At 45.5% G+C, this 20,518-nt stretch overlaps 1 protein-coding gene across 4 annotated transcripts in view; it reads left to right on the forward strand.

Moving 5' to 3' along the window:
- HECW2 (HECT, C2 and WW domain containing E3 ubiquitin protein ligase 2) overlaps positions 1–20,518 on the forward strand; it is a 660,271-nt gene that overhangs the window by 459,879 nt on the left and 179,874 nt on the right. For all 4 annotated transcript variants that reach the window (XM_056536055.1, XM_056536058.1, XM_056536057.1 and 1 more), the window contains 2 exons: positions 11,579–11,764; positions 17,970–18,104. In XM_056536055.1, the coding sequence (XP_056392030.1) occupies positions 11,579–11,764; positions 17,970–18,104 (321 nt within the window). The remainder of the gene's footprint in view (positions 1–11,578; positions 11,765–17,969; positions 18,105–20,518) is intronic.

Below are 20,518 nucleotides of genomic sequence, written 5' to 3' on the forward strand. Positions count from 1 at the left end.
GGTAGATACATCGGTGACACTTTGAGTGCTGTCCTCACTCTAAGTCATTCAAAGCATGAACAAAAATACCAGATTTATACAGGGGTCATGTGAGTAGGAGAACCTCCTTCTCGCCTTAACCCCTTATAATCCAAAAGCACAGATTAACTCCTAGTACTATAGAGGAATGAAATAAGATACAGATTGGAAGATAAGTGTCAGTCATATATATATCTATATAATATATATATATTGTAAGGATTCCTCCTTGGGGATTAGCTCCGGGATCGTCCTGGACACTGCCATGGGACACGTTTCCACTCAATAAACCCGCAGACAACGATTATTCATGCAAGCCTGGCACCTTGCCAGCTTTACTTAGACAGGTTGCAGGTAAAACAAAACATAACTCAGGAACAAACCAAAGTCCTAGACTGTCTGGTCACTGACTACACATATCAGCATGCCCTGACTACTATCTGGTGAGCTACCCTCAGCCAGCATAAAACATGTGCCCCTGCAACCTGTTACTCACAGTTCACACCACTTCTTCACTTCTTGGACCGCTCACAGTTCGCTGTGTGTTTCCTCAACAGGGTCCGTGTGTCTCCCCCTACAGCGACATGCTGTTACCCAGGGAGAGCCCCAGCTATTCTGTTTCTTTTCCTTTTAAACACACTTTCCCTTCCTGATACCTCATTAATCAGGCCACAGGTGGAGCATTCTGCAGAGATAGCAAGGGAAATACACCCTTTCCTTGCCACACTGCCACAATATATATACTAATAAACACACACACATAAAACCATATTCTGGACCAGGGATATAGCTGATTAAGTATAAAATATATAATGTGCATTACATAAAAAGGTAATCCACTACTGTCCAAGCAGGGCCTTTTCTATAGAAGTAGTAAGATGATAACAGTTGCATATAGGTATGATTGTAAGCATTAAAAAGTACCTGTCACCAAATAAACTGTTCTAAACTAACTCAGGCTATGTTACTTAACAACTCCTAACACCCCTCCTGCCCTTCCTGTCCTTAAAAGCAATGTCATAGCTTTAAAAAGCTCTGTATCATACCTTTCTTCTTGCTCGCATAGTGCAATTTCCCAACAGGAGAAAGAGGGCATTTCCCAGCAGGCATAACCTCACCGAAGCCTGCTGGGGGACAACTTCTGCCCTCACATTGTTGCAGCATTGTGATGAATAGAAGACCTCAGGCTCTGTGCATGTTTCAGTCTGTACATATTTCAGAAAGGCTCTCATTCAGCTGTCAGTCTGTGTGGCCAGTAGTGGATTAGCTTTTTATTAAATGTACATAATAACAAATATGTGATAGTTTTCCTTTAAGGGGATGGGACGTGAATTCATGATACTCCAGCCCCTGTATCGCCCATTATCAGGCACGGAGCGAAATTCGCTCCATGCAGCAGATGACACGGGGTTCTGCAGGAGAGATGGCGGGGGTTCACAGCGGCGGGACCTCCGCGATCAGACATCTTATTCCCTATCCTTTGGATAGGGGGATACGATGTCTAGGGGCGGAGTACCCCTTTAATGTATTGTACCTAAAGTCATAATTCAAAAGGATGACTAAAAAAGTACTAAAGCCGAAAATGCAGAATCACAACTTGACATGTTCACACCCTGAGGGGATTTCAGAATCCAAAAGATCTGTTGATTTAGAAGCCTACGGAGATCTTCACCCCTAGGAGATGCGGTTAGTTCTTCTTTCTATGCCACATACTTTTATTGAGAATATGTCCTCGTAGTGGCATTCCACACAATGTCTTGATACCGCAAATGGGGTCATAGATGTAAAATGAGGGATGTGAGACAAAGATTTTCATGTCCTACCTTTTTAAGGGAATTGCATGTGCATCCCACATACTGGACTGTACAGATGACATGAGAAATCAAGTAAAACAAATTATATGTTGCAATTAATACGTTGCTTGATGATGAAAGATCTATTTGTAACATACAAAAGAAAATGTTGTCATTCTAAATCTACACAGCTGTAGAATCCAGTAGGGGGAGTGGTTGGCTTCATGATGAAAAAAAGATTTTTGACAGTGACTGCACTATTGCGTGTGCTCGTTTAGCCTCACACTTGCTCTGCAAAGGCAGGATCAGTTTCTATAATGGGAATGTACTTATGAATAATCCCAAAGATCTTAGAAAATGTAATACTGTACGATGTTGAAAAATTATGGGATTATTCACTTCACCACTTTGCCTGTGCAGACTATCACTTTTTTTTTTATCAATTCCTTATTTATGGATTTTCAAGACACAACAATTGAGTCAAAGAACCTAATAATAACCATATAAGTTCACAAGTACATAGCATCTGAGACAGTCGACAGACTAACAAGTGGTAGGTGTTTACATAATTAAAGCGTGTGCGTGTATAAGTCCCCTGAAAAACCCATGAGGGAGACATTGTGGGCCGATGACATGACATATATGTGAGGGTGAGTAAGAAGACCTAATGTCTACGAGCGAGGCCAGCTGCGCCCGTAAGCCAGAAGTGGTCTGTCTCAAGCAAGGAGAATTCAACTTACATGGTAGCATTGAGAGAGGATGAGGAGGAAAGGGGGAATAGAGGGTAAGGAACAAGAAGCAAGTGGTCAAGGATTATGAAGTGATGAAAGAGAGAGAGAGAGGTGGGGAAGGTCAGCGTAAGGTGTGTGGGGCCAGAATGTAGGGTTCAGCGGGGAGGGAGTGGGAGGTTTGAGGAAGGGGGGTGGCCACAATAGGAGGGTAAGGGAGGGAGAGGGGGTGGGAGATGACACAATAGGTAAAGGGGGGGGGGAAGAACACGTGGGTATGGGATAAAGTTCAGTACTGATGGGGTTCAATCCATACGCCTAAGCCAAGGTGTGTGGTACGTGGTGATGTTTCAAAAGAAACAGTGAGCAGTGATCAGGAAGCTCTAGGGGAAGCCAAGTACCTCCTCCACGGGGTCCACGTCTGCAGGAAACGGTCGTGCGTGTGGGTCCCCCAGCTCGACAACTCCTCCAAGCGGCATATGTGTGAGAATCTTCCTTTCCATTCATCTACGGTTGGCGGAGTTGTCTGACGCCAGTGTAAAGGGATAAGGGCCTTAGCTGCCGTGAGTAAATGCGCTGTCAGGTATTTGGAATTTAGGGGGCACCCTGTGCCCGGGAGCCCAAGAAAGATCTGAAGTGGTGTAAGGTCGACCCTGGTGCCAGTCACCTCAGTCATAGTCTCCTCCACGCCTTGCCAGAAGTCATTTAGGAGGGGGCAGTGCCACCAAATGTGTGAGAGGGAGCCAATGTCACCCCCACATCTCCAGCACTCCGATGTCTGTGTGAGGCCCCAATGTCTGAGTAGCTCTGGAGTCCTATACCACCTAGCCAGCAGTTTGTAATGTCCCTCCTGTAACCTAACGCACTTAGAGAATCCATGAGAGATATCTAAAATTCTCTTCCTCTCTGCGTCAGTGAGGGTAACTTTCAATTCCTTTTCCCAGGAGGTAAGGAAAAGCTGATGAGTAGCACCATCCTCGTCAGTATAGTGTGAGCGGAACACGGAGAGCCTCGGCTTAGTGTCAAAGTCCGTGGTAGCTAAAGCTAGCCTTTCTATCCAGGATAGGTCGAAGCCGATGACATACTTCTTTAGTAGTGAGGGGCATGTGCGCCGTATAATGTAACTTTGCATGAAATTTAGGGTCGTGGTCGGGATCAGCTCCTGGATTACCTCCTGAAATGGTGGGTGTGCATCCCTACACAAAAGCTTCAGCGGCACAGATCTGAAATGTCTCCAGACACCATCCACCTCCAAGGCGTGGGGCGTCAGGATGTGAGGAATCAGTGAGCTCGGCAAGGCAGGGGACAGGATAGGTCCGTCCAACCTATTAAAGGACTTTTTAAGCAGGAGCGTGCCCTGCAGCAATGGGTTAGCTATCTGGGTGGTTATGTCTTTCGAGGGGAGCCAGAGTATTCTCTCTCGTGATGTACCAGGTACCGTCAGTTGTTGTGATTCTAGAGAAGTGCCCTGCAGAAGGCTAGTGTGAGAAAGAATCTCCGTCCATCTCTGCAAATGCACCACCCGGTACCATTGCTCAACATCTGGGAGAGCTAGGCCCCCGTGCGATTTGCGCCGGAGCAAGGGTTTGTACGGCAAGCGTGGTTTCTTGCCTGACCAGAGAAATGAGGAAAACAATCGCTTCCATTGAAGCAGATGCTTGGTCGGTAAGGCACTAGGTACCATTATGAGCAAGTACAGGATGGAGGGCATTATATACGTCTGCAGGAGATTCCTTCTACCCATCCAGGACAGGAAGGACAGCTGGTAAGACTCCAACTGTCGTTTTAGTTTCACAAACATAGGTATGTAGTTGGCCATAAACAGGTCGGACAGCGACGGGGGTAGGGCTATGCCCAGGTAAGTAATGTGGTCTGACGGCCATCGGTAAGGAGAGGAGTTTTGTAAGAGTATGGCTCTAGTGTTGGGCAATGAAACGTTCAGTATTTCCGACTTGGTATAATTGAGCTTAAAGTTAGAGATTGTACCGAAATGGTCTAGCAATTCTTGTACTTTGGGCAGAGCGGTCTCCGGGTTCTTGATTAGAAGAAGCAGGTCGTCCGCGAAAGCTGCAGCTTTATGTTCATGTTCACCCACCACCAAGCCTTTAACCGCCCTTTCCCTCCGCAAAGCCTGCAATAACGTCTCCATGACTATAATGTACAGTGACGGGGACAGGGGGCACCACTGCCGCGTACCATTTCTAATCTGGAAGATGGGGGACAAAGTGCCATTGACCCTGACACGGGCGCTCGGGCCCAAGTAAAGCGACATGACAGCTGACATGAATGCCCTGGGCACACCAAATGAGGCCAATGTGTGTTGTAAGTATTGCCAGGAGACCCTGTCGAATGCCTTCTCGGCGTCTGTGCTGAGAAGGATAAGTGGTGTGTGTATGGACCTAGCATAATGCATTGCATGCATCACTCTAAGAGCGTTGTGCCTACCCTCCCTGCCTCGTACGAACACTGTTTGATCCGGGTGTATGAGGCGTGGGAGATATCGCCCCAGTCTAAGTGTTTGCACTTTGGCCCACACCTTCACGTCAAAATTGAGCAAAGATATGGGCCTGTAGCTGGAACACAAGAGATGGTCTCTGCCCTCTTTAGGAAGGATAGTAATATGTGCTTTGAGCGCTTGAGCAGGTAGGCTACCCCCCGTCAAAAGAGCGTTGCACCAGTGCGTCAGTTTGGGGGCCAAGACCTCCTGAAAAGTCTTATAGTAAGTCAGGCTCAGTCCATCTGGGCCCGGGCTTTTGCCATTAGGGAAGGATTGTAGTACTCTCTGTACCTCCTCAATGGTGCAGGGCTCTAACAGGGATGCACCCTCTTCCGCAGTCAAGGTGGGCAGTGCCAGTGAGTGTAGAAAGGATGTTATAGCTTGAGTCCGTTGTGAGTGATCGGGAATATGGGGGGAGATGTTATATAGGGTAGTATAATAATCCGTAAAAGCCGAAGCGATTTTCTTAGTGTCCGTGGTTAGTTGGTGTGCGTCAGTTTTAATGGCAGGGATAAATGTCTTCTCCTTCCGCTTTTTAATCATAGCCGACATCAATCGCCCACCTTTGTCCCCATCTTGGAATAACTTTTGACAGAAGCGGACTACAGAGTCCGCGTGCTTCTCAGTAAGTATGTCCCGCAATTGTTCCCTAATAGAAGTGAGTTCCCGGGCAACGGATGGGGAGTACGGTACTGGAAATTGTCTCTCAAGCTCGGCGAGTCTCCCCAACAGGGAAGAAACCTCCCGTGCCCTCTCTTTCTTGACTTTAGAACCTAAGGCAATTAGAATGCCTCGCATGTAGGCTTTATGCGTCTCCCATACCGTTGGCCAGGAAACGTCTGGAGTAAGATTTATATCAAAGAAGGCTTGAATTTGGTATGTGAGGCTGGAAACCGTTTCGGGATGTGACAGTAAGGAATCATTTAGCCACCACGTCCAATCCCGTCTGGCGAGGTGCGTGAGGGTGGATGTAGCAGTGACGGGTGAGTGGTCTGCCAAAGTCTTTGGAGCTATTGTGGAATGGTGGAATGATGGCAGGAGGCTCTCATGGCATAGGAGACAATCCAGGCGCTGAGCAGACTGATGGGGGGTGGAGAAGAAAGTGTAGGAGTGGTCACCTGGGTTATGCAAACGCCATGTCGGCAAGACCTAGTTCCTGTAATTTGTTCCTCAGGCTGCGCAGGTCAACCGGCCGGATTGCCGACCTCCGCGTAGAGGAATCCAGCTGGGGTTCTAGAGTGACGTTCATGTCAGCCCCTATGATGATAGGACCCTCCGCGAAGGCCCTCAATCTCCAATGTACCCAACAGCCAGGGAATCTGCTTTTTATTTGGTGCGTATAAGGAGGCTAGAGTGTGTGTCACGGCTCCGACCTTACCTTTGATAAACAGTGCCCTCCCGTCGTAAGAGTCGAGAAGTTGAAAGGGGACTTCTCTCTGCAGCGCAATAGATACCCATCTGGAGGAGGAGTTCAAGCTCCCACTGTGAAACCAAAGAGAAAAGTAGGTAGAGGGTAACTTGGGAATCCTATGCTTCTTAAAATGCCTTTCCTGTAAGAATAATACAGACACTTTCTCTTTCTGCAATAAGAATAATACATTATCTCTTTTACACGGAGAATTAAAGCCATGTACATTGTACGTCATAAACTGGATGGTGGCCATGGCGCACAAAGTGTCAGCTGGATGGTGTAGATGCGATCAAGGGGTTGACAAGACAGGGGAAACACAATAAAACAAGACGAAATTGGAGGCAGACATACAAGGGCCGGGGGGTAGACAAAGACAATTCACAAAGGGGGGGGGGTGAGGGGAAGGGAGGAGAAGCATAGAGGTAGAGGAATGAGAGGGTCAGATGGTGAGGAGGGGAGAGAGTAGTTCGCAATAGGCGATAAAGCAGCCAATGGAAGGGTGAGGCACAAAGGTATACAGGTTAGGAGGAAATGAAGAGGATATAGCCTTTCTACAAAGAGAAGGGGGTGTAGAAAGTAGGGTTACGGATGAATTCCTGAACCGACGGCCAAATCGACCAATATTAGAATCTTAAACTCTAGAACAGGTAAATTTGAAAATACAGCCCTTAGAGGAACATATGTGCAGAGCATCCTGTATGGAACAGATAGTGGACTGAGTACGATCCCACTGTATAAGCAACTGTAAAGAGCCCAGACTGGTATGCAAGATTAAATTAAGTTAAATTAAATGACCCCCCCCCCTCCGCATCAACTCAGCCAGCCAGCTAGCCCCCCCACCCCCAGTCAGCCAGGTAGTCCACACAAGGACCGCAGGGGAAATATGGTGACATAGCAAGACCGGGGAGGCCCAGCAGCACCTCGGCACATCAGCTTGGCAAGTATCAACGTGCGCCTCTCCTGCTAGTCCATGGAGCGATGACAATCCGGCTACACCTCCGAGGACCAAGTGGGGTATACAGCAAAAGGTCCGCATGGCCTGTGAGTCTCTCGCCTCCAAGTGGGTGGGAGGTAAGCAGTGTCTGTTGAGAGCTAGGGAAGTCTATGACTCAAGGCATGCGAGTGGCAATGGGGCAGCACCCAGTCAGCAAAATGTGAGTGGTAGCAGGCACGAGTGGGCACCAGGGAGGGGGGGGGGGGTGATGAGAGATGCAGTGACCCACGATACAAGGCCAGGAGGTGGGAGGAAGGGGCCAGGCAAATGCCATAAGCTGCGCAACAAGGGTGTCAGTGCACCGCAGCCTGGCAACATCGAGAACCGACAGGTCATGCTGCAGAGTAACGCAGAGGCCGCCAGGCTGCAGAACAGTGGATGTCTTCCATAATGTCAGAATACAGCAGGATCGGTCCGCAAGTGCTAAATAGTTCCAGGCGGGCAACTATAAGCCAGGTGCTCTGCTAATGGGCAATAACGGCTAAGACGGGTGGTACATTAACTAGGAAACTTAAGTGTAGGCAGTATACTTATCAGACAGATGATAAGGTGGTGTCATAATCCTTCTGTAGTTTAGCTGCTTGTCTGCGGGCTTTAGGAGGTTTAGGCTTTTCTGCCCGCGGGCCTCCAATCTGCTTCGGTAGCGGCGGCAGTGTGTGCACATATTCACCGGCAGCCAGGAGGGGATGGCAATCGGGTCAATTTCCAGCAGCACCCAGGCTTTATCAAGCTCATCCGGAGACTTGCTGGAGATTCTATTCCCTCCTTTCAGTATGGAGATGCCGAAGGGGAACAACCACATATATACGGTAAGTGGTGTTCCCTGAGTTTCTGCAGCAGGGGGTTAAGGAGTCGTCATTTAGCCAGCGTAGACAGAGCTATGTCTTGGTAAATCTGTATCTGCGTACCTTCAAATCTCAGATCCTCAGTTTCTCTATTGGCTCTGAGGACCGCAGCAGTGTCCAGATAGCTGAGCAGCCCACAGACCAAGTCTCTGGGAGGTTCGTTCGGTTGTGGCTTAGGCTTAAGCACCCTATGAACCCGCTCTATGACAATGGCCGCTGCTCTTTCATCTCCTAGCAAGGAGGCGAATATCTTCATGGTGACGCCTTCTAGGGCCTCCGTAGCGTATGTCTCGGGCACGCCTTTGATCCTCAAAGCCAAGAAGGCTTTGTTGAGTTGGTTCTCGTGGTGTTGGAGCTGGTGTGCGGTTGAGTCGCAGAAGAACACTGTGTCCGTCAATGCCGTCTCCAGGTGCTCTGTGCGGGAGACCGCATGGCGGACCTCCGACTTGATATCCGCCAGCTCCTGTAACACCGGCATGAAAGCGGCTTGAATCGCTTTAGCAACTGCTTGTTGCACAGTCTTTCTCAAAAAGGCTTTGGTTAAGTGTATTTTCGGGTCTTCCCCACCTGAATCCGCCTGGCTACCGCAGTAGCTTTCATCTTAAGACGCCTCGTCTCTATCAGCGTCGGCGGCAGGAGCCAGCGCCATCTTGGAAGACCACGCCGGGCTCTGCTGGGACTTTGTCTTCAGGTATTTCGCCATGTCCGCCTGGTTCTTGTTAGATTTTGTTGGACCAGGGGTGGCACTGGCACACTCTCGATCAATTCTGACCATTTTGGTGTAGGATGAGAGGCTGTATAAGGTCGGTTCAGGTCTCGGCCGTGGAGAACAGCGCAGTTAAGCAGCCATCCAGCTCAGTGGTCAGGCTCCGCCCCTCCTTTTTTTATTTTTTTTAATAAAACATTTTATTGTTTTAAAGACTGCCTACAATGACAAAATATAAATCAGTGACAAAAAGACCAGCAGAAATTTGTACAAGTTTGAAGGCAATGTACAATATATGGATAAATAAAACAATGTACAGTAATTGAATTTCAGTTAAATAGCAGAAAAGCAATATCATACAACAAAATTGTAGGAACAATCATTGCATACAACCTAATCATAAGAAGAGTTAAGAACAGATGATGTATCTGAAACCTCCTCAACTAAAAATGGAATAATATTACACACTGGAGCTCAGGGGGGTTAACATAAGTAATTATGTTCATTCACGGTACCTCAAGGATGCCAAGGAAACCTGATATTTGCCACTATATATACCATTTCGTGTGAAACTATCTTGTTTTATTTCAGGCAATGTTTTTTAGCACACTTGACCAGATGCTGATGAAAATTCCCCCATTGTAATAAATTGATTTCCACCCTATTTATTAAATTTCATTTGTTAGAACATTTTTTTCCAGACACTCACATTCTCTCCCACCAGGAAGTTCTTGAAGGGGTACTCCGGTGAAATATTATTTTTATTTAAATCAACTGGTGTCAGAAAGTTAAACAGATTTGTAAATTACTTCTATTTAAGAATCTTAATCCTTTCATTATTTAGCAAATGCTGTATGCTCCACAGGAAGTTCTTTTCTTTTTGAATTTATTTTCTGTCTGACCACAGTGCTCTCTGCTTACACATCTGTCTGTCTCAGTAACTGTCTAGAGCAGGAGCAAATCCCCATAGCAAACCTATCATGCGCTTCACAGTTCCTGAGACAGACAGAGGCGTCAGCAGAGAGCACTGTGGTCAGACAGAAAATAAATTTAAAAAGAAAAGAACTTCCTGTGGAGCATACAGCAGCTGATAAGTACTGAAAGGGTTTGGATTTTTAAATAGAAGTAATTTACAAATCTTTGTAACTCTCTGGCACCAGTTGATTTAAAAAAAAAAAAAAAAAAAGTTTTCACCAGAGTACCCCTTTAACTGTGTGAGGAGGGTGGCCTTCCTATATCTTTCTGTTTCCACTAAGCAATCAGGTATTTGAAATAATGATCAGTAGGGTGTAGACCTATTGATGACCTATTCACTTCATGACTCCTGTCAGCAATGATTGCGCATGCGCAGCCGAGGCCACAGGCAATATGAAGTAAAACTGTTTACTTTATGGATTCATGCTGGGAGTCACAGGGCTTGGGAACACCCCGAATGCACCAAGCCACTTAATTTGCATAATCAGAAAACAGGAGCAAAGGAGCCATGGATCAGCAAACGGTAAATACCATTGTCACCCACACTACAAGCCTATACTAATAGGTTAGTGCAGGTGATGCTGATGACTGATTCCCTTTAAATGGAACTGTGTTGCATTTTCTTCAGACCAAGAGCACTGCTTCACAGGAAAGCTCCTGAATGATCTTGGTTTCCCTCATGTTAGCTTGTTTTACCATCACATAAAAATATTTGTCAAAAGCAAAACAGAGAAAAGACCTAGTCAAAACAGGGAAGCTTAAAGGGGTACTCCGACGCTTAGACATCTTATCCCCTATCCAAAGGACCAGACCCGGAGTAATCAGACCCGGAGCGAACATGCTCCGGGGACTGATTTTAACTGGGGTGCTGCGTGCAAGATCATGGGGGTCCCCAGCGGCAGGACCCCCGCGATCAGGCATCTTATACCTTTGGATAGGGTATAAGATGTCTAAGCCCCCGTGTACCCCAATAATATATCAGTTGTATCTACAGGTCAGTAAGTAATAACTTCGTTACACTAGAGTCTGAACAACTCCTTAAAGGGGTACTCCGCTGCTCAGCGTTCGGAACAAAATGTTCCGAACGCTCGAGCCGGGAGCTTGTGACATCATAGCCCCGCCCCATTGTGATGTCACACCCGCCCCCTCATTGCAAGTCTATGGGAGGGGCTGTCACGCCCCCTCCCATAGACGTGCATTGAGGGGGCGGACGTGATGTCATGAGGGGGCAGGGCTATGATGTCACAAGCTACCGATGCTGACTCCAGCGTTCGGAACAGTTTGTTCCAAACGCTAAGCTGCGGAGTACCCTTTTAATAAATGAATATTATATGAAATCTGATTAATAAGTCTTTTTCTTTTTACTTCAAGATATTTATTGGCTATCACTTTGTTTTATTGTCAAGTTTTTGAAATATATTCAATCCAATTTTACCATGCAGGGTGTCTTAAAGCACACTACAATGTATTATTGTACTCTCTCTCTGTAAGAAAGCACCTAATTAAGAATGCAACAATATCCAGATGAATTTTTACAGCATTATGTGCATACTGTTGACTTAGTCTAATGTTGTATAAGTACTCTCTCATATATTTCTTCTGTATTTCTAGAGTGCCTATCGCATGTTTACAAACAACACATGTTTAAAGCATATGATCACCAAAGTTCGGAGAGACACTCACCATTTTGAACGCTATCAACATAATCGGGATCTTGTGGGATTTTTAAATTTATTTGCCAATAAGCAACTGGAGTTACCAAGAGGCTGGGAAATGAAGTATGATCATCAAAGCAAGGTATCAACACAATCAGGGGGTATTGTCACCAAAGGAAACAGCTAATAATAATCTTATAGAAGATCAAGGAGATTTAAATGAGTCAGTGGTAAGGGGAGTTTCACACACTGCCTGTTGTAGCAGTTTTCCATCCGTTTTTTTTTTTTTTTTTTTTTAGCTAAAGCCAGACGTGAAACCCTCCTTACAGAAATGTCCTGATGGAATAATTCTGTCTCAAAAGTTCTTAGCTGCCCTTTGAAGGAACCAAACTCTAAACACCTTTACTATTATTTTTAATAAAGACTGTGCAAGCTTGTAGCACAATAAAATACATTTTGCAATACTTTTTATTTATGAGGTTGTCCTTGAACAGATTTTTTTTAAAATGTTTTGCATGTTTAACATAAAATAAGTTAAACTCTTATACCCTGATCTCTGTAACTGCCATTTCAATGGCTCTTGGTCCCTGTATGTCACCACTGGTTCCTTTTGAAGGATCATCCCCACACAGGATACATAGAAACCAGGAAGTAGTGGTGACAAGCAGGGATCAGATAGCTATTGCGGTAGGTAAATGTGAGTTCTTTTTATAGGTTTAACCTCTTCAGGACCCATGACGTATGCATACGTCATCACACCCTGGGTCTTAAGGACCCATGACGTATGCATACGTCATGGCGTTTTCCGGTCTCTGCCGCTCGCCGGGCAGAGATCGGACGCTGATGCCTGCTGAAATCCTTCAGCAGGCATCCAGGGCAAACGCCGAGGGGGGCCATGTAGGCCCCCCATGTCGGCGATCGCCGCAAATCGCAAGGGAAATCGCCCTTGCGATCTGCGGCGATACCGGGCTGATCGGGTCTCTGGGACCCGACCACCCGGTAATTTCGCATGATCCCGGCTGTCACAGACAGCCAGGACCATGCTAACGTATAGGAGCGAGGTGGCAAGCCTGCCACCTCCTCCTATACCCTGCGATCTGTCGGTTAGTTAACCGACCAATCGCAGGAGGGGGGGCGGTTACTTCCTCCCGTCCTGCCCGGCCCCTGAAAGTCCGGAGAGGACGGGAGGAAGACCGGAGGACGCGGCGGGGGACGGGGGAGTGCTGGGGACAGGCCCCGGTACTTACCTCGTCCCTGAAGACCCGGATCCCGGCGAGGAAGATGGCGGCGGCGACAGGTGAGTAGATCTTCAGCCGCGATCGGGCCCTTTACAGCAATGCACGTCGCCGTAAAGCGACATGCATTGCTGTAATAGGACCCTGTAAACTACAACTCCCAGCATGCCCAGACAGCCCTTGGCGTCTGGGCATGCTGGGAGTTGCAGTTTTGCAACATCTGGAGGTCCACAGTTTGGAGACCACTGTGCCCTTCCAGATGTTGCAAAACTACACATCCTCAGCATGCCCTTACTGTCCAGGCATGCTGGGAATTGTAGTTCTGTAACATCTGGCCCTTCAGATGTTGCAGAACTACAACTTCCAGCATGCCTGGACAGTTTTGGCATACTGGGAGTTGTAGTTTTGCAACATCTGGAAGGGCACAGATTGGGAACCACTGTATTAGTGGTCTGCAAACTGTAGTCCTCCAGATGTTACAAAACTACAACTCCCAGCATGCTGGGAGTTGTAGTTCGGCAACATCTGGCTCTAAAGATGTTGCCGAACTACTACTCCCAGCATGCCTGAGAATGTTTGGGGGTTGTGGTTTTGCAACAGCTGGAGGCACACTGGTTGGGAAACATTGTTTCCTAACTCAGTGTTTCCCAACCCGTGTGCCTCCAGCTGTTGCAAAACCACAACTCCCAAACATTCTCAGGCATGCTGGGAGTAGTAGTTTTGCAACAGCTGGAGGTCCCCCCCCCTGTGAATGTACAGGGTACATTCACATGGGCAGGGGCTTACAGTGAGTATCGGGCTGCAAGTTTGCGATGCAGCAAATTTTGCGCGGCAGCTCAAACTCGCTGTAACCCCCGCCCGTGTGACTGTACCCTAAAAACACTACACTACACTACACTACCACAAAATAAAATAAAAAGTAAAAAACACTACATATACACTACCCCTACACAGCCCCCCTCCCCAATAAAAATGAAAAACGCCTGGTACGCCACGGTTTCCAAAATGGAGCCTCCAGCTGTTGCAAAACAACAACTCCCAGTATTGCCAGACAGCCGTTGACTGTCTAGGCATGCTGGGAGTTTTGCAACAGCTGGAGGCACCCTGTTTGGGAATCACTGGCGTAGAATACCCCTATGTCCACCCCTATGCAAATTCCTAATTCAGGCCTCAAATGCGCATGGCGCTCTCACTTCGGAGCCCTGTCGTATTTCAAGGCAACAGTTTAGGGCCACATATGGGGTATCGCCGTACTCGGGAGAAATTGCCTTACAAATCTTGGGGGTCTTTTTCTCCTTTCACCCCTTATGAAAAGGTGAAGTTGGGGTCTACACCAGCATGTTAGTGCAAAAAAATGTACTTTTTACACTAACATGCTGGTGTTGCCCTATAATTTTCATTTTGACAAGAGGTAAAGGGGAAAAAAGCCCCACGAAATTTGTAACGCAATTTCTCCCGACTACGGAGATACCCCATATGTAGGCGTAAAGTGTTCTGGGGGCGCACAACAAGGCCCAGAAGGGAGAGTGCGCCATGTACATTTGAGGTGATTTGCACAGGGCTGGCTGATTGTTACAGCGGTTTTGACAAACGCAAAAAAAACAAAACCCCACATGTGACCCCATTTCGGAAACTACACCCCTCACGGAATGTAATGAGGGGTGCAGTGAGAATTTACACCCCACAGGTGTCTGACAGATCTTTGGAAGAGTGGGCTGTGCAAATTAAAAATGTTGTACAGCCCACTGTTCCAAAGATATGACAGACACCAGTGGGGGGTAAATGCTCATTTTATGCCTTGTTACATTCCTCAAGGGGTCTAGTTTCCCAAATGGTATGCCATGTGGGGGTTATTTTGCTGTCCTGGCACCATATGGGCTTCCTAAATGCGACATGCCCCCCGAGCAAAATTTGCTCTCAAAAAGCCAAATATGACTCCTTCTCTTCTGAGCATTGTAGTTCGCACGTAGTGCACTTCAGGTCAACTTATGGGGTACCTCCATACTCAGAAGAGATGTGGTTACAAATTTTGGGGGGTATTTTCTGCTATTAACCCTTGCAAAAATGTGAAATTTGGGGGGGGAAACACACCTTTTAGTGATTTTTTTTTTTTTTTACGTATGCAAAAGTCGTGAAACCCCTGTGGGGTATTAAGGCTCACTTTATTTCTTGTTACGTTCCACAAGTGGTCTAGTTTCCAAAATGGTATGCCATGTGGGGGATTTTTGCTGTTCTGGCACCATAGGGGCTTCCTAAATGCGACATGCCCCCGAGCAAAATTTGCTCTCAAAAAGCCAAATATGACTCCTTCTCTTCTGAGCATTGTAGTTCACCCATAGTACACCTCAGGTCAACTTATGGGGTACCTCCATACTCAGAAGAGATGTGGTTACAAATTTTGGGGGGTATTTTCTGCTATTAACCCTTGCAAAAATGTGAAATTTGGGGGGAAACACACATTTTAGTGAAATATTATTTTAATTTTTTTACATATGCAAAAGTCTTGAAACCCCTGTGGGGTATTAAGGCTCACTTTATTCCTTGTTACGTACCTCAAGGGGTCTAGTTTCCAAAATGGTATGCCATGTGGGGGATTTTTGCTGTTCTGGCACCATAGGGGCTTCCTAAATGCAACATGCCCCCCAAAAACCATTTATAAAAAAACGTACTCTCCAAAATCCCCTTGTCGCTCCTTCGCTTCTGAGCCCTCTACTGCGCCCGCCGAACAATATACATAGACATATGAGGTATGTGCTTACTCGAGAGAAATTGGGCTACAAATATAAGTATACATTTTCTCCTTTTTCCCCTTGTAAAAATTCAAAAATTGGGTCTACAAGAACATGCGAGTGTAAAAAATGGAGATTGTGAATTTTCTCCTTCACTTTGCTGTTATTCCTGTGAAACACCTAAAGGGTTAAAACGCGGACTGAATGTCATTTTGAATACGTTGGGGGGTGCAGTTTTTATAATGGGGTCATTTGTGGGGTATTTCTAATATGAAGACCCTTCAAATCCACTTCAAACCTGAACTGGTCCATGAAAAATTGTGAGTTTGGAAATTTTGTGAAAAATTGGAAAATTGCTGCTGAACTTTGAAGCCCTCTGGTGTCTTCCAAAAGTAAAAACACGTAAATTTTATGATGCAAACATAAAATAGACATATTGTATATGTGAATAAAAAAAAAATTATTTGGAATATCCATTTTCCTTACAAGCAGAGAGCTTCAAAGTAAAAAAAAATGCAAAATTTTCAAATTTTTCATAAAATTTTGGGATTTTTCACCAAGGAAGGATGCAAGTTACCACAAAATTTTACCACTATGTTAAAGTAGAATATGTCACGAAAAAACAATCTCGGAATCAGATTGATAACTAAAAGCATTCCAGAGTTATTAATGTTTAAAGTGACAGTGGTCAGAATTGCAAAAAATGCCCGGGTCCTGAGGTGTAAAATGGCTGGGTCCTTAAGGGGTTAAAAGGGGTACTCTGCCCATAGACATCGTATCCCCTATCCAAAGGATAGGGGATATGATGTCTGACACCCTCGGCTGTGACACCCCAGACATCCGGTGCATTGAGCGAACTTCGCTCCTTGACAGATAACCGTCGATGTGGAGCGGAGGATAGTGACATCACGGTCACGCCCCACTCATGACATCACATGCACGCCCCCTACATGCAAATCTATTGGAGGTGGTGTGACATCACAAGCCTCCGGCGTTGCACTCGACACTCTAAACGAACGTCGGGTGCAGAAGGGAGATCGCAGTGGTAGGAACCCCGCGATCAGACATCTTATCCCCTATCCTTTGGATTAAGATGTCTGGGGGGGGAGTACCCCTTTAATGCCCCTCCAGCCAAATCTTAAAAAAAAAAAAAAAAATCTATCCCCAGACAACCTCTTCAATCTGGCTTTACACATTTTATATACCACATTTTATATACCACTGATTTCAGCATGATTTGAATGGTCAGCAGTCTAATGTGTGTCAGCCTGACTGCATTTCAATTTATGTTATAGGGAAATCTGGTATGTACGATTCCTATTTGTTCAGTCTTTTGTATCCTTGGGAGTTAAGTGCTACATTTTCTAACAGTGACTTTTCCTCTCCTTGGCTAAACAATTGTCATGACTATAGCAAGCATTTGACTAACTGTAGACAGAAAATTGCCATAAGAATTTTGGAATTCTTGCTGAAGTGTGCGGTAGAAATCAAAAGTGAAAAAGTCCCATTTAAAACTTGATCTTCATTGTATAGTATATAAAAGGCCCATCTGGCAAGAGACAAAAAATGGTAGGTCATGGTGACTGTAGATACTGGTGTGTGTGTGTGTGGTGGTGGTGGTGGGGGGGGGGGGTTGTGTTAGTTTTTGTCCCTAGCCAGTTCTATAAAAATTGTCCATCCCCAACCCAAGCCATTTCGTCCTAACAAGGACAATCCCTCACTGGAATTAAATGTGAGGTAGATATCCAAAGGATAGGGGATAAGATGTCTGATCGCGGGGGAACCTTCGCGATCTCTCCTCAGCACCCCGTGTGATCTGCTGCACAGAGCAAATTTCGCTCTGTGCCTGATGAGGGGTGATACAGGGGCAGGAGTACCGTTACGTCACAGCCTCACCCCCTTGTAACGTCATGGCCCGCCCTCTTAATGCAAGTCTATGGGAGGGGAGGCGGCATGGTGGCCATCACGCCTACTCCCTTGTATTGAGAGAGGGGGGTGTGACGTCATGAGGGGGTGGGCCCATGACATCATGATACTCCGGCCCCTGTATCGTCAGGCATGGAGCGAGGTTCGCTCCATGCAGCAGATAAAATGGGGTGCTGCAGGAGAGATTGCGGGGGTTCCCAGCGACGGGACCCCTGCGATCAGACATCTTAAGATGTCTAGGGGGAGAGTACTCCTTTAAGACTTAGTACTGGCTCTATTTATGGATTTTATTATGGATGCCCCCAGACCCCATTGACTTCTTTCAGTAAAAATTTATGGAATTTACAATGGAGACTCTGAAAGTATCCTCCAATTTAAATGTGAACATTTCACTAGTTACATTCCTGTTATCTTTGTATCAGTAGCTTATGTTATTTTTTTTTTACTTTTTTTCCAGCCTTTCTTTGTCGATCATAACTCTAGGAGCACTACTTTTATCGACCCTCGTCTTCCATTACAAAGCAGCAGACCAACTAGTGCATTGCTTCATCGGCAGCATTTAACACGGCAGCGCAGCCATAGTGCTGGGGAGGTTAGTCATGTGTACTTTGTATTTTATAACAGAAAATTTATAATTCACAATCCCTAGTTTTCACACTAAAAATGTAGACAATGTCAGCTTGTGAATTATAAAAGTTGGATGTAAGGGTTCCTGATTGTATAAATATCTTGAAAATACTTAAAATAAATTTATCACCAAATTTATATTTATTTATTTTTATATTAAATATATTTTTCATATATTTTTTTTTATATTTTATATTATCAATGCCCCAAAGAAAACAAGAGGGCATTGATATATTAACTGTACCAGATGATTTGTGCACTAAAATGGGTTGCATTGTTAAAACAAATACTTCCTTTTCACAATGCAACCCATTTAGTGCACACATCATCTGGTACGGTTGCTACATCGATGACCTCCTGTTAAGTTTGGGGTACAATGGGGGGACGGTACAGGTGTTTATCCATTACTTAAATGACAACCGGTGTAATTTAATATTTACTCTCTCTCCTTTTCCATCTCGGGATTCCTTTTTTGATCTAATGGGGGTTGTGCTACTAACCGGGTCATTACCACTACCTATAGGAAGAGCATCGCTGCGAATTTCCCTACTCTTTTCTCTACGACAGGCCCTTCTAAACCTACATGGCTCATGTGCCCCGGTTCCTTTAGTCACGATTCATGGTGAATTCCACCTAGTTTGTATCTTTTGCTACTAGTAACAGTGAAGCAGTACATTCATTGTACATTAATTGCACCTCCGGCGAGGGGAGGGGAGGGTATAGAATCATAGGTAAAAGTTGTTGGACTGCTCCTGATATTAGATACCAGGTACCCGAGTGGTCTGAACAAAAGACAGGATGTCATTCTCCATTATTCATTTATTTGGGTTTTGGGAAGGTATTTTTTTCTGTCCCTTTACCTGTTCTCTTGTCCATTCTGTCATTAATTTTAACAGCGTATAATAACTCAAATATGGTAATAAAAAAATTATGAACAATTAAAAATTATGAAAGTTACAAATGTTTCAAAATTATGATCTGGTGAATTACAGATAAATATAATCAAAACAATTGACATCTGAGCCATTTATCCCTCAGAAATATTACATTCTTTTTGATGATATGAGATTACGATGTTAACGCTAAGGAGGCAGTTTTGCAATATAAAATAATGCACAGGTATTATAAAAATATTCAGAGTTATTGGTTGTACATAATAAACAATTATAAATAAACACTAATATATATGAACTAGCTTTTGTCCGCGGCTTCGCTCACGTTAAATTTGGGGTAACATAGATTTCCTTTTTACGATCCTATAGTAATGAGGCCGCTCTGTCTACGGGCATCCAAACAACCCGAAACATTACATCTGCTGTTTCATGGAATTGAAGATTTACATCCTTTGAGGACTTTAACCGAGTCTGCGCACAGGGGAACCCGCCTTCTCGCGCTGCTTATATACTGCCAAAAGTCCTCATATTCCATCCTCCTATCCTGTCCTCCTATCCCGACCTCCTATCCCGTCCTCCTATCTCGACCTCATATCCTGTCCTCATATCCCGTCCTCCTAACCCAACCTCCTATGCCGACCTCCTATCCCGACCTCCTATCCTGTCCTCCTATCCCATCCTCTTTTCTCAACCTCGTATCATCCCGACCTCCCATCCCAACCTCCTATCCCAACCTCATTTCCCATCCTCATTTCCCGTCCTCCTATCCCGACCTCCTATCCCGTCCTACTATCCCGACCTCCTATACCGTCCTCCTATCTCGACCTTCTATCCCGTCCTTCTATCCCGTCCTTCTATCCCGACCTCCTATCCCGTCCTCCTATCTCTACCTCCTATCCTGTCCTCCTATCTAGACCTCATATCCCATCCTCCTATCTCGTCCTCCTATCTCGACCTCCTATCTCGACCTCCTATCCCGATCATCCCGTCCTCCTATCTCGACTTCCTATTTCGACCTGCTATCGCGACATCCTATCCTGACCTCATATTCCGACCTCCCATCCAGTCCTCATATCCCGACTTGTAATATGTGTACCAGGTATTGAAATATTTCTAGCCATACGGAAGTTATGTGGGAACATACATTTCCCATTGATTTGCATGGCACTTTAAACAAAAACCCTGACCCTCAAAAATAGGGGTAGTTAAGGGTTAAATAAACTATTCTATATTTTAAGTGGACATATTTCAATAATACTTGGTCACAGGTTACTTATTTGTCCACTTAAAATATAGGATAGTTAATTTAACCCTTAACTACCCCCATTTGTGAGGGTCGGGGTTTTTGTTTAAAGTCCCATGCAAATCAATTTGGAAATGTATGTTCCCACATAACTTCTGTACGGCTGGAGGGATTTCAATACATGGTACACATATTACGGGTCGGGATATGAGGACGGGACGGAATGTTAAAACTGATGACTCA

This window comes from Hyla sarda, chromosome 8 (assembly GCF_029499605.1).
Source record: "Hyla sarda isolate aHylSar1 chromosome 8, aHylSar1.hap1, whole genome shotgun sequence".
In the NCBI taxonomy this organism is placed as follows: Eukaryota; Metazoa; Chordata; class Amphibia; order Anura; family Hylidae; genus Hyla; species Hyla sarda.